The sequence below is a fragment of the Aquarana catesbeiana genome, linkage group LG09, assembly GCF_042186555.1.
Source record: "Aquarana catesbeiana isolate 2022-GZ linkage group LG09, ASM4218655v1, whole genome shotgun sequence".
Taxonomy (NCBI): Eukaryota; Metazoa; Chordata; class Amphibia; order Anura; family Ranidae; genus Aquarana; species Aquarana catesbeiana.
The window spans coordinates 41867237-41881153 of NC_133332.1; the positions used below are offsets into that span (position 1 = coordinate 41867237).

Below are 13917 nucleotides of genomic sequence, written 5' to 3' on the forward strand. Positions count from 1 at the left end.
AGCAAGGAGGGTTTTGGAATTGGCTGCTCTTTCTTGTAAAGAGCTATATTTTATTATTCATGAGGACAGAGTTGTGTTACACCCTCGTCTAGACTTTTTGCCAAAAGTGGTCTCAGGTTTTCGCCTGAACCATGATATTGTCCTGCCATAGTTTTTTCCATAACCATGTTCCAGGGAAGAAAAATCACTACATTGTCTTGATGTGGTGAGAGCAGTGAAAGTCTACTTAAAGACAACTGCTCAGATTCGTAAGACTGATGTCTTATTTATTCTGACAGAGGGTCCTAAGAAAGGAAAGGCAGTGTCAAAATCCACTGTCGATAAGTGCATTCGGCAAGTTATAATTCAGACTTATAATTTAAGGGGTAAGATTCCCCATTTTTTAAGTCAAGGCGCACTCTACCAGGTCGGTTAGTGCTTCTTGGGCAGTGCGTCATCAGGCCTCCATGGCTCAGATCTGTAAGGCCGCAACTTGGTCTTCAGTGCATACATTCACCAAGTTTTATCAAGTGGATGTAAGGAGGTATGAGGATATCGCCTTTTGGGCGCAGTGTGCTGCAGGTAGCAGTATAGGTCCTCAAGTCTGGGGGTACCCTACGGGTTGTGACTCCCTCCCCTCAAGTAGCATTGCTATGGGACGTCCCATTAAGGTATTACTTAGGCTCTGTGTCCCATGATGTACAATAAAGAAAATAGGATTTTTATAACATATATATAACATTAACATTATATTATATATAATGTTAATGTGTTATATACATATATATAACATCATAACATATACCTGTAAAATCCTTTTCTTGTAGTACATCATGGGACAGAGAGGTCCCTCCCCTCTTTTGGGGTTTAAGTATATTGCTTTGCTACAAAAACTGATGTGCTCCTGGAAGGAGGAGGGGTTATATAGGGAGTGAACTTCCTGGATTGGGTATACCAGTATCCTTAACTGAAGGTGCTTATATACCCATTAAGTTATTACTTAGGCTCTGTGTTCCATGATGTACTCCAAGAAAAGGATTTTACAGGTGAGCTGTTATAAAAATCCTATTTTTTCTGCCAGTAAATACCTTATACAGTCCACTTCCTGTTTCTTGTCTGGTAAAAAGCCTAGGCTTATGACATCATGCACAGCGCTCTCTCTCTCTCTCTTTCTTTCTCTCTCTCTCTCTCTCTCTCTCTCTCTCTCTCTCTCTCTCGTGAGAGTTTGCCAGGAAGGGAGGGGGGGTGAGTCATAAGAGGGCCAATGAGAGCTGCAGAGCTGGAGGAGTGCCCCTGTGTAAATCCAGGAAGTGAACAGGCAGCAGCTTCAGCTGCCCACAGTTAAAATGGTTGCAGCCAGACTTAGTGGAGGGAGATTTCTGCAGCATATTCTTAGTACATCAATCATGTTCTTCAGTCTTTGTTCAATCTCCTTGGTTTTGTCCTTGGTAAGGTCTAAATCCTGACTACACATTATGTCATGGATAAGGCTTTGGGCACTGTCACTGGTGAAATGATGTGATTGTTCTTCCACAACCTGTACATCACCTACAAAAAAAACAAATACACACCATGTATTATAAATATGCAGGCATACATCTCTTACCTGAATCTGTGGTGTCAGACACTCACCTGCTGTGGTGTCAATCTTGACCACCTCTCCTTCCTCCACATCCTCAGGTTGTGACCTCTGTTCCCCTTCTTCAGGAGAGGGGGGTTCCTGGTGTCCTCATATTTCCTGATTCTTTGCTCCCCTGTGAGAATGAAACAAAAGGTATACTTAGCACACAGATATTAGAGGCCAGAAATAGGAATATGAAACATTGCTTGGAAGTGGGGTACAATTGTCTGTTTTGGCAGAGTTCCAGGCTGAAGACATGATTTATTCCCTTACCAAACCTTTTTTGGACAAATTTCACACCTGGAAACACCCCAAGTATCCACTGGAGCACCTGTGTGTGACACCCTAAAAAGTTTGTTCTTGTGTCCCACACTAGTGCTCCTGAGTCCAGATGTGTAAACAGCTGCTGAGTGTCCTCTCCTTCCATTACACTGAACCAAGTTTGCAATTCCTTCTAGTTTCAAACACATCTAGACGACAATGTCCTAAACGTCTTTTAATACAAATTATCACGACCAAATGTAGTTATCCCTCTATCTGGCAAAAACATTGTATATTTAGTTGTCAAACGAACTATGTTTACTACGACCGATAACTGTACCCACGAACATGAAAGTAGCCATTTTAAACTGTCCAACAGTAAGAAAAGCACATGGAGCAGCATGCAAGTAATAATAGGAACACACGACAACTACTTACTTTTTCGAAGAACTTATGTTATGTTATGTTTCTGTACTGATCATGCTCCCTCAATTTGAGGTCTGACCAGCGTTTCCTCAATTGATCCTTGGATCGTCGTACCCCAAAATGCCTGTGCAGACTCTTCACAACTTTAGACATGATCTTGGCATTTCTCAGATTTGGGTTTGGGTACGGTCCATAATCACTATCATAGTCATTCCTCTTCAATATGTCAACCATCTCCAACATTTCTACAAAGGACATATTTGAGGCCTTAAAGCTCCTCCTGGATCGTGACATTTCTGGCTCCGGGCTTTCCTCCTCCTCGTTAGTGCTATTATGCACCTGCTGTGTCTCTGCCATGGTTCTCTCCCACTGCGATGAATGAGACGGGGCATATTCTAGAAAGAACATCGGGGCGGATGATATGGGCGAAGTTTCACGCATGCGCAGTGTATATAAAGTTAACACACGTGTGTCGTACATACGTTCTGTGTGCGGAGGAAGAAGGAACAGAAGCCACGAACATAATAATTTTCTCTATTTTCTAATTTTCTCCTCACTGCTTTTGAAAACCAACTTCAATTTTACCCACTAATGATTAGATGAGCTAATGAATTTTCTTAAAATGAAACAATTCTAATTAAATTCTCTATTTAAAAAAATGGTTAAGTGATTATGTTTGTGTGCTCTAACTAACTGGTGTATTTTTTACTGAAATGTTGTGATTGATAAACCATTGAGCTATTATAAAAATGATTTTATTCTCCAGGGTCTCTGCTTTAATAAAATATATAATATCTTTTTTTTGAGGGGGGTAAACTAATCTTCAAGTCTGAAATGGCTTTTTAAAGCGGACCTTCAATCATTTTTTTGAACTCTCCATCTATTAAATCTTCTGCCCTTATTGTTTTAGCTTTGGATAGTAAAACATTTTTCTTTATCATACATCATGGGACACAGAGCCTAAGTAATAACTTAATGGGTATATAGATACCTTCAGGTGATGGACACTGGTATACCCAATCCAGGAAGTTCACTTCCTATTTAACCCTTCCTCCTTCCAGAAGCACATCAATTTTTTCGCCAGTGTCTAAGGTGTTGGTCACGAGTGAAGATGTGCTCCGAGGAGCTCCAGGAGGAATCCATGCTGGATTTAAATAGCCTTCATAGACCAGATCCATCCAAAGTGCCACTGAGGACAAAGTGGATGGTACCTGGGCCTCGTATCTGAAGCACAAGGTTTTGCCTGTAACGTCTCTTTGAGGGCTGGACCCCAAGACCCAGGGATTTGGTCATGCTACATTACCTAAAACTTTTTCCTGGCGGGGTGCTTTTTACAGGTCCAAGGAAGTGGAACCCCGATAAAAAGGGACCCGGTCCTTGAAGGTTTGCTAAACGCAGCCCGCCGTGTTGGGTGAAGGTTGGATTGTCTGTTAATTCAGTAAATCCTTCGGCGGGGATAAGGGAAAAAACTTAGGAACTAAAAAGTCCACCTATGCTTTCTTCTTTAAGGGGAAAAAATGTTGTTATGTCTTAAATCTCCACTAGAGGGAGTGTATGCACATACCTTAATCTGTTGTCTTCACTTCAGCTCAGTGTCAGTCTGTGTGTGGCTGCAGCAGCTTGTGCAGGGAAATCTTCTCAAGGTAAGAGATCTGAAAATGCTTTTCTACCCCCTAAAGAGACCGGAAGGGTTAGGGAGACAGCTGTGGTTGTACCCCCTTGTAATACCTCACTCTGGGGGGGTGCGGAGGTCCTGTTTTTATTTTTTTTGCATCAAAAAGTTGTTTCCTTTGCCTGCTGTGTAATGGGCTCTGCCCCCCCACCCCGTGCTAGGCCTGCGGACCCGAAAGCTGCCGAAGCACGGGAATGTTTTTTCAAATGAAAAGGAGGGGGCGGGTTTACGAAGGGGGCGGGGCCTAGGCGCAGCACCGTGCAACATCCACGAGGATGTACGGAGGCTTAAAGGATCAGCTGGAGCAGTTTCTCCTCGGCAGGGAAGAGGAAGCAAGCAGCCTACACTGGGACACAGGAGCAGTGGGGCAGGTAAGTGTGGGCAAGTGGTGTTCCTGATACAGGAAGGACTTTTTTCCAAGCACTAGGCTGAACTTAATAGCGGCATTGCTGTCATGACTATGTTCAGTGATTAAGTGCAATTTAATAGTGTCTCTGCTTTTGTGCTTAGCACTATATGTACCAAAAAAGACACCACAAAGACCAAAAAGGTACCAAAGGTTTCACCCACAGGCGCTAGGATCTCCAGTCGCATCTCCTGTCATCCTTGCCTGAATAACCAATTATGGCAAGCCAGGGTGACCCATTGGATACCTGACTGAAGATGTCCTTTCCTCCACCCTGCAGGGTCTGGAAGGAAGATTAGTGGCATTAATTGCATCCTCCATTAAAATGGATAGGAAGCATTCTAGATCCCCCTCCCTTACTTTAGACCATTTGCAAGGGGAACAATGGGCACAGGATGAGGTGTTACCCTCAGGCGATCAGGAAAGACAAACAGATGATTCCTCTGTGGAGGAAACAATGGTAGATGAACCTTTTTCAGCCTCACAATCTGATAAATTGCTGATACAATCTCTTACGGAGATGGTTTGCTCTACTTTCATGTTACCCCTAACGGAGTCTCCTAAAAGCTCAGTTTCTTCCTTGGGTTCCTTAAAACCTTCACAGCCTTTGCATGCATTTCCTGTCCATGCATTACTAGAACAGCTTATTTATGCTGAATGGGATCACCCGGATAAGCATTTTCTTCCTCCAAAGAGATTTTCAGTTCTCTGTCCCATGGAGGAGAAATTTACCAAAAAATGGAAGGTAACGGCAGTTGACGCTGCGATTTCCAGTGTGAATAAAAGTCTAACTTGTCCAGTAGACAATGCACAAATGCTTAAGGATCCAACAGATCAAAGGTTGGATATCCTGTTAAAATCTACTTTTTCCTTGGCAGGTGCCATTACTAAGCCTGCAGTCGCTGCAATAGGCACCTGTCAATCCCTAAAGGACCAATTTAGACAGGCCCTTAAAGAGGTAATTGGCCGAACTACCAAAAGCATTATGCTTTGCCATAGATGCCATTAAAGATTCTATTCACCAGCCGTCCCGCCTTACGCTTATACTAGTACATATGTGTAGAATCCTGTGGTTAAAAAATTGGTCAGCCGAAGCACCATGTAAAACCCTCCTAACTGGGTTCCCTTTTCATGGGGAGCGGCTATTGGGGATGATTTGGACAAATATTTTCAAACAATTTCTAGTGGGAAAAGTACTCTTTTGCCAGTTAAAAGAAAGTATAAAAGCCCTTCATTTAAACGGGCTCTTTCTCCTGCGCCAGGGACTTCCACCTTTAGGCAGTGGAAACGGCCCACCATTAGACTCTAGAGGAAAATCTCAGGGTCAGGCCCAGGCTCAAAAGAAGTCCTTAGGCCGGAAACCTGCAAAGCAGAATCCTAAAGCCTCATCATGAAGAGGCACCCCCCCTCGCCAGGGTGGGGGGAAGACTTCTGCAGTTTTTCAGAAGTCTGGCAAGATGAAATTTAGGACAGATGGGTCATCTCCACGGTAACGCTGGGGTACAAGCTGGAATTTCGGGACTTTCCACTTTTCCACCTCATTTCCTGAGGTCAAGAGTTCCCAAGGATCCAGAGAAAAGGCAATCTCTGTTTTGGGCACTAGACTGATTAATATCTCAGGGGGTAATCATACAGATCCCCATAAAAGAGCAAGGTTTGGGGTTTTATTCAAACCATTTTATGGTACCAAAACCAAATGGAGATGTCAGACCCATTCTAGATCTAAAAAATTAAAGCAGTTCCTGAAGATCCGCTCCTTTCACAAGAGAACAATCAGGTTAGTAGTTTCTATCCTACTAAGAGGAGAACTTCTGGTGTCTATCGACATCAGGGATGCATATCTGCATGTTCCTATATTTCCCGCTCACCAAAAGTTTCTGCGGTTCGAAGTAGAACAGCAGCATTTCCAGTTTGTAGCCTTGCTCTTCGAGCTAGCTACAGCACCCCGGGTGTTTACATAAGTCCTGGCCCCACCTCTAGCCAGGTTAAGGGCACAGGACATAACAGTCTTGGCGTACTTAGACGATCTATTGCTAATAGACCAGTCAGTGGCTCGTTTGGAGCAAAGCGTGTACATTACAACCAATTACCTGGAAAGTTTGGGTTGGATTCTCAACCTAGAGAAATCTTCCTTAAAACCGATAAAAAGGCTGGAGTACCTGGGTCTGATCATAGACACAGCCCAGAAAAGAGTGATCTTGCCTCAAGCAAAAATCAACTCCATAAGAGAGCTGGTGTGGATGGTCAGGTCAAAAGGCGATCCCTCCATTTGCCTTGGCATGAGGTTGCTAGGAAACATGGTGGCTTCATTCAAAGCAGTTCCCTATGCCCAGTTCCATTCAAGACTGTTACAAAACAGTACCTGTCTGCTTGGAACAAAACAATTTAAGCTTTAGACTTGCCAATGCGGCTGTCCCCAAGGGTGTCCCAAAGCCTCAGTTGGTGGATACTAACCCAGAATCTGCTGAAAGGAAAATCCTTCAGACCTGTTATCTAGAAAGTGGTAACGACAAATGCCAGGCTTTCAGTCTGGGGAGCAGTACTAGAAAAGACAACTGTCCAGGGACAGTGGTCAAGAGCCGAAAGAACCTTGCCCATCAATATCCTAGAGATTCGGCAATGCGTCTGGCTCTAAAGGCCTGGACTTACAGGTTATGGGATTGTTCTGTCAGGATCAATCCGACAATGCCACAGCTGTGGCCTATATCAATCACCAAGGGGGCACCAAGAGTCTCTCAGCGCAGAGAGAGGTAAACCATATTCTAGCTTGGGCAGAAAGGAATGTCCCATGCCTATCAGCAGTCTTCATTTTGGGAGTAGAGAATTGGCAGGCGAAATACTTGAGTTGCCATACTTGAGTCTTCACCCGACATTTTTTGGACTATTTGCCTAAGATTGGGGACTCCGGACGAAAACCTTTTGCGTCCAGATTCAACCTGAAGTTAGTCAACTTTGTGGCCAGAACAAGGGATCCACTCGCATGCGGAACGGATGCGTTGGTGACCCTGTGGAATCAGTTCTCACTGATCTATGCATTCCCCCTATTCAGTTGCTGCCTCGACTTCTTTGCAGGATCAAACTGGAAAGAAAGCCGGTAATTCTGGTAGCACCAGCATGGCCCAGAAGGTCATGGTATGCAGAAATCGTAAAGATGGCAGTGGTGGGTCCATGGCCCCTCCCACTATGGCCAGATCTGCTCTCACAGGGACCGATATTCCATCCTACCTTACAGTCTCTAAATTTAACGGCTTGGCTATTGAAACCCACATTCTGAAGAAACATGGGCTTTCCGGGTCAGTTATCTCTACCCTGATTAATGTAAGGAAGCCAGCTTCCAGAACTATATATTACAGAGTCTGGAGGGCTTATGTTTCCTGGTGTGAATCCAAGGGTTGGCACCCTCGGAGATGTATCATAGGCAGAATTCTTGCCTTTCTACAATTAGGGGTAGAGATGAAATTGCCCTTGAGTACTACTAAAGGCCAAGTCTCAGCTTTATCGGTCGCTTTCTTCACATTCTTTAGTCTGGGGTTTTATGCAAGGGATGATGCGGCTTAATCCGCCAGTCAAACCTCCTTTGAACCCTTGGGACTTGAACTTAGTTTTGTCTGTGTTACAAAAACAGCCATTTGAACCGATACAACATATTCCCTTAGTCCTTCTGACAGGGAAGTTGGTATTTTTGGTTGCTATATCCTCAGCAAGGAGGGTTTTGGAATTGGCTGCTCTTTCTTGTAAAGAGCTATATTTTATTATTCATGAGGACAGAGTTGTGTTACACCCTCGTCTAGACTTTTTGCCAAAAGTGGTCTCAGGTTTTCGCCTGAACCATGATATTGTCCTGCCATAGTTTTTTCCATAACCATGTTCCAGGGAAGAAAAATCACTACATTGTCTTGATGTGGTGAGAGCAGTGAAAGTCTACTTAAAGACAACTGCTCAGATTCGTAAGACTGATGTCTTATTTATTCTGACAGAGGGTCCTAAGAAAGGAAAGGCAGTGTCAAAATCCACTGTCGATAAGTGCATTCGGCAAGTTATAATTCAGACTTATAATTTAAGGGGTAAGATTCCCCATTTTTTAAGTCAAGGCGCACTCTACCAGGTCGGTTAGTGCTTCTTGGGCAGTGCGTCATCAGGCCTCCATGGCTCAGATCTGTAAGGCCGCAACTTGGTCTTCAGTGCATACATTCACCAAGTTTTATCAAGTGGATGTAAGGAGGTATGAGGATATCGCCTTTTGGGCGCAGTGTGCTGCAGGTAGCAGTATAGGTCCTCAAGTCTGGGGGTACCCTACGGGTTGTGACTCCCTCCCCTCAAGTAGCATTGCTATGGGACGTCCCATTAAGGTATTACTTAGGCTCTGTGTCCCATGATGTACAATAAAGAAAATAGGATTTTTATAACATATATATAACATTAACATTATATTATATATAATGTTAATGTGTTATATACATATATATAACATCATAACATATACCTGTAAAATCCTTTTCTTGTAGTACATCATGGGACAGAGAGGTCCCTCCCCTCTTTTGGGGTTTAAGTATATTGCTTTGCTACAAAAACTGATGTGCTCCTGGAAGGAGGAGGGGTTATATAGGGAGTGAACTTCCTGGATTGGGTATACCAGTATCCTTAACTGAAGGTGCTTATATACCCATTAAGTTATTACTTAGGCTCTGTGTTCCATGATGTACTCCAAGAAAAGGATTTTACAGGTGAGCTGTTATAAAAATCCTATTTTTTCTGCCAGTAAATACCTTATACAGTCCACTTCCTGTTTCTTGTCTGGTAAAAAGCCTAGGCTTATGACATCATGCACAGCGCTCTCTCTCTCTCTTTCTTTCTCTCTCTCTCTCTCTCTCTCTCTCTCTCTCTCTCTCTCTCTCTCTCGTGAGAGTTTGCCAGGAAGGGAGGGGGGGTGAGTCATAAGAGGGCCAATGAGAGCTGCAGAGCTGGAGGAGTGCCCCTGTGTAAATCCAGGAAGTGAACAGGCAGCAGCTTCAGCTGCCCACAGTTAAAATGGTTGCAGCCAGACTTAGTGGAGGGAGATTTCTGCAGCATATTTGGCAAGTACAGAATCGCAGTATATATAAAATAATTTGCAAAGTGATTGGAGGGAAGTTTCAGAATGGCCAAGATGTTTTTATTACAAATTATATGAGCAGACTGCAGTTCCTCTTTAATCATGTGTGCAAAAAAAATGCAAAGATGACTGGCATTAAAAGTGTTAAATGGATTTTGTATTTTAAATGTTTAGTGCTCCCCGATTAGCTGTAATTTTGTTCTCACTGGTTCCTGTTCTCCAGGGCAGTGCCCAGCTATCCATGCCCTATATTAGACAATTGTTTTCCTATTTGCCTTAAAAATAGAGGTAATTTTAGTAGTAGTAGTAGTAGTTTAGGGGTAGTTTTTCTTTAATGTTTCCAATTTGCAGACTTTTGGATGTATTTGCTGCAATTCAACCCCAAACACATTTGCCCATCACTAGATTTTTCCTGTTAAAACAACCTTGTGATCATCCCTAATAGAAGCTGTTACTTGTTGCTATGATGTCATTGTAAATTGTTGTCATACAAACATCACCTAACTGGCAAACACATCATTCTAATATTGTTATTGGTGTAATGACCCATGATCTTGTATTTTGCCGTGTACACACGACCGGACTTTTAACAGACTGAATCATGTCGGACTGTTCGATGGACTTCCGATGGACTTCCAACGGACTTTCAACGGACTTCCATCGAATCGGAATTTTCTACACACAATCAAACCAAAGTCCGACGGATTCGACCGTAATGACTTACGACCGGATTAAAATAAGGAAGTTCATAGCCAGTAGCCAATAGCTACCCTAGCGTCGCTTTTCATCCGTCGGACTAGCATACAGACTAACAGATTTTTCGACCGGACTCAAATCCGTCGGAAAGATTTGAAACAGGTTTTAAATCTAAAGTCCGTCTGATTTTCGACCGAAAAGGTCCACTGCAGGTCCGATGAAGCCCACACACGGTCGAATTGTCCGATGGATTCGTTCCGTCGGACCAGTTCGGTTGAAAAGTCCGGCCGTGTGTACACGGCATTAGAGTCAGTGTCGGACCCCACCACAGGTATGGTAGTGGTTGCCGCCTCTGCCATCCATCTTGTTACTCCATTCAAGTGCTCTGTATACTGGCCATGTGTGAGATTTATCTGATATTACACTGATATAGTCATGTTAGTAATTTAATAGAAGACACGGTAATCATTGCTTTATATTTTACAGCTTCTGACAACTCCAAGGAAGTGAAGGCCTGAATGTAAGTTTTTAGTTTACTATTAATGTTCTAATTTGCCACATATGACACATGTTGCCCAGAGAGAACCAACTAGATACTGCCTCATATTTCCAAGGAAGGTTATAAATCACATCTTTGATAACATTTGGTATTCACTATAAAGAAAATTGTGAACATGAAAGTGTTGCACTCATTTAAAACTGGTTGAACTAGTCAAAGTTTTAGGGGGCCCTTAAACTCAGATCTTCATTTACTTCCACCTACTAAGTCTCTTGGTTAGCTCCTGTACAGGTGGTCCTTGGCCAATGTAATTTTTACCCATTAAAAAAAAACAGCCCTGCAGTCATCACTTGTATTTGCTGTTACTGATTTTGTATCACTATAAATTGTCTCTGGACATATTGGGGCCAAGTCACACTAGGAATTGTGGTAATGCAACTATGTAAATACAATGTGTTACCATTCTTTAGGGTGTAGTGCAATAGGGGAGCCCATTAATTTTAAATGGTCTGGCAGTGCCCCATAACATGGGAAAATGCACCTGATCCTTGTTTTCTAACGCAATGCCTGCTACTGTTAAATTGCATTGGAGCGCTTTGCTTAAATTGGTTGTTAAGTCACTATCTCATCTTTATACTGACCCCTCTGTCAGATAAAAAGCTGTATCCTAGTGCCTGTTTTTATTTTAAAAAAGCCGATTTCTACCTGTTTTAACAGAATCTCCCAGCGATCACATGACTCAGGCTCTCTGCTCCCCCTGTCTGATAGCTCCAGCGGGCGGGGCCGATATTCCCCCGCTGACGTCAGTCGGGGAGGAGAGAAGGAGAGAGCCTGGAGTCACGTGATCGCTGGGATATGCTGTTAAAACAGGTAGAAATCGGCTTTTTTTTTTTTAAAAAAAAAAGCACAGGCACTAGGATACAGCTTTTTATCTGACAGAGGGGATGAAATGAAGATGAGATTGTTTTGTATCATTGGGAAGGGGAGCAGAGCAGCGCTAGTGAGAGCTGACAAACAGGGAGGGGTGGGGAGAGGAGGACAGAGGGAGACACAAAAGAGCTGTAGATAGCAGTGGATGACGGAGGCATGTACACTGACCACAGTGTCGGGGCTCAGTAGCCCTGATATATTGTGGTCAGTTTACAGAGGGGAGGGTAGAAACTGGTAGGATCAGCCAGGTATTTCAGGTGTTACAGGAGGCCATATCACACAGCACAATCACTGTGCTGTATAACATGCTTTAAGGGAACAGGATACATTTTTATTTTTTTGGGTTAACAAACGCTTGGCGCTTAGTGAATGGCACCTTAATGCACCACACCACACTTTGCTTATTACTATAACATATAACAGTTAATTGGCCCTAAATGGTACATTCTTTTTGGTTGAGTCAATGAAAATTGCAAGCTTTCAAAACGGCTCAGTTCTCTTGTTTAGGTCATGTGAATGGTAGAAGAAGCTTGCAAATATAATTTGTTGTCTTGTTTTCACAAGTCTTCTATTTTATGTTAAACAGGCAAGGTGTGCAAGGAAATGTTATACTACCCTGTTTCCCCGAAAAGAAGACCTAGCGTGATTGTCGGTAATGGCTGCAATATAAGCCCTACCCCCCAAATAAGCTCTACCCTGTTTCCCCGAAAATAAGCCCTACCCTGAAAATAAGACCTACAAGGACTTTAACTAGGGCTTATTTGGGGGGTAGGGCTTATATTGCAGCCATCACCAACAATCACGCTAGGTCTTATTTTCAGGGAAACAGGGTATCCAAATTAGTGTTATAGAACAAAAGCTGTACTATCCACAAATATAGAACATATAAAGCCGATTAAGGTTTTCAAGTTGGGGGAGATTTACTGATACTGGAGGACTCAGAATCTGGTGCAGCTGTGCATAGTAGCCAATAAGCTTCTAACTTCAGCTTGTTCAATTAAAGCTTTGACAATAAAACCTCTTGGTTACTATGCACAGCAGCACCCAGTTCTGTGTGCACCAGTTTTAGTAAATCTCCCCTGTTGAGTAAAGGCTCCATTTCACATTGGATGAATACTGTACCTTTCCTCACATTTATGTATATAGGACTGATAAGTAAAACTTCTACTGAGAGTAACAAAACTTCTAACATAGGACTATATAAATATATACTTTTTGTTCTTTGCAGGTCCACAAAGGAGAAGAATGCAGATGGCTTCCTTTATTTGTATATCATTTTTTGCTGCACTTTTTAGAAATACCTACCGTACTTTTCATGTGCACTTCTATGATGTTAGGATTTTTAGAACATTTTCAGAAGACATGTTAGGAAATTTTAGAATCTATACCACACACACCAGATATGTGAGTGACAGGTGCACTTTAAGTATTATATATTCTGCAGCTGGTGGGATATATGGCAACCATTCATTCTGCATTTTTTTTAGATGAAATTCCATGGTTCTCCATATTCATGACTGATTTGATATTTTGATGCAGAACACTGAGGTCATTTTTGTGAAAAGTATTTATTACATGTTCCATTATGCTTACTAAAGTATGCTTGGAATTCTTACTGTCCGATAGAAATATCCATACTAGTAGCCATGTTGTGTTCCAGATTCTAGCTAAAATGAGAATCACAATTTTTTTTTTTTGCTTAGAATAAAGATCACGATTCTCGTGGTGTAACATCCTCTTTCACATTATACAAAAAAAAAATTGGGATGATCTTGTATTGTACTATATCCCTGTTTTACAAAACCTGAGATTACGGCATATAGGGATTGGTGCATGTTCATGGTGTATGTATGTGTGTGAGCGTGTGTATGGCTGGTGCTATCTTGTTTTGTTTTCTAGATACCCGAATTCATACATCCTAGTTTCTAGGCCTAAATGGATGTATTTGGTCTTCTAATAAATATATATATATATATATATATATATAAAACTGGTGCCTTTGTATTAAATTTAATTTTATTGCATTGTTTAATGTTGTGTTTTTATAGAAAATTCATAAATAAACACTTTCCAAAAAAAAAAAAACCCTGTTATTTGCTATGTAATCAGATAGGTCCTTGTACTTGAATATTGTTGGTAGATCCTACTAGCTCTTTGAATCCTTCACACTCACCCAACTCCCTTCTTCATCGCTCCTGTTCCTGGTCCTGATTTATTTTTAGGATTACATCTCAGATAAAAAGACACACACAAGCAAGAGCTGGTTTAGGTGACATGAAAGGAAACCTTCTCAAGTTACACAGACAGGTTCTAACCTTTTTCTATTCAAAGAAAG

At 42.2% G+C, this 13917-nt stretch overlaps 1 protein-coding gene across 3 annotated transcripts in view; it reads left to right on the forward strand.

The window, feature by feature from the left end:
* LOC141107545 (class I histocompatibility antigen, F10 alpha chain-like) overlaps positions 1-13046 on the forward strand; it is a 121207-nt gene extending 108161 nt beyond the window's left edge. For all 3 annotated transcript variants that reach the window (XM_073598356.1, XM_073598358.1, XM_073598357.1), the window contains 2 exons: positions 10640-10673; positions 12811-13046. Coding sequence is in view for 1 of the 3 variants with exons in the window: in XM_073598358.1 (XP_073454459.1) it covers positions 10640-10671 (32 nt within the window). In the remaining 2 variants the exon portion in view is untranslated. The remainder of the gene's footprint in view (positions 1-10639; positions 10674-12810) is intronic.
* The last annotated feature ends 871 nt before the right edge of the window (positions 13047-13917 follow it).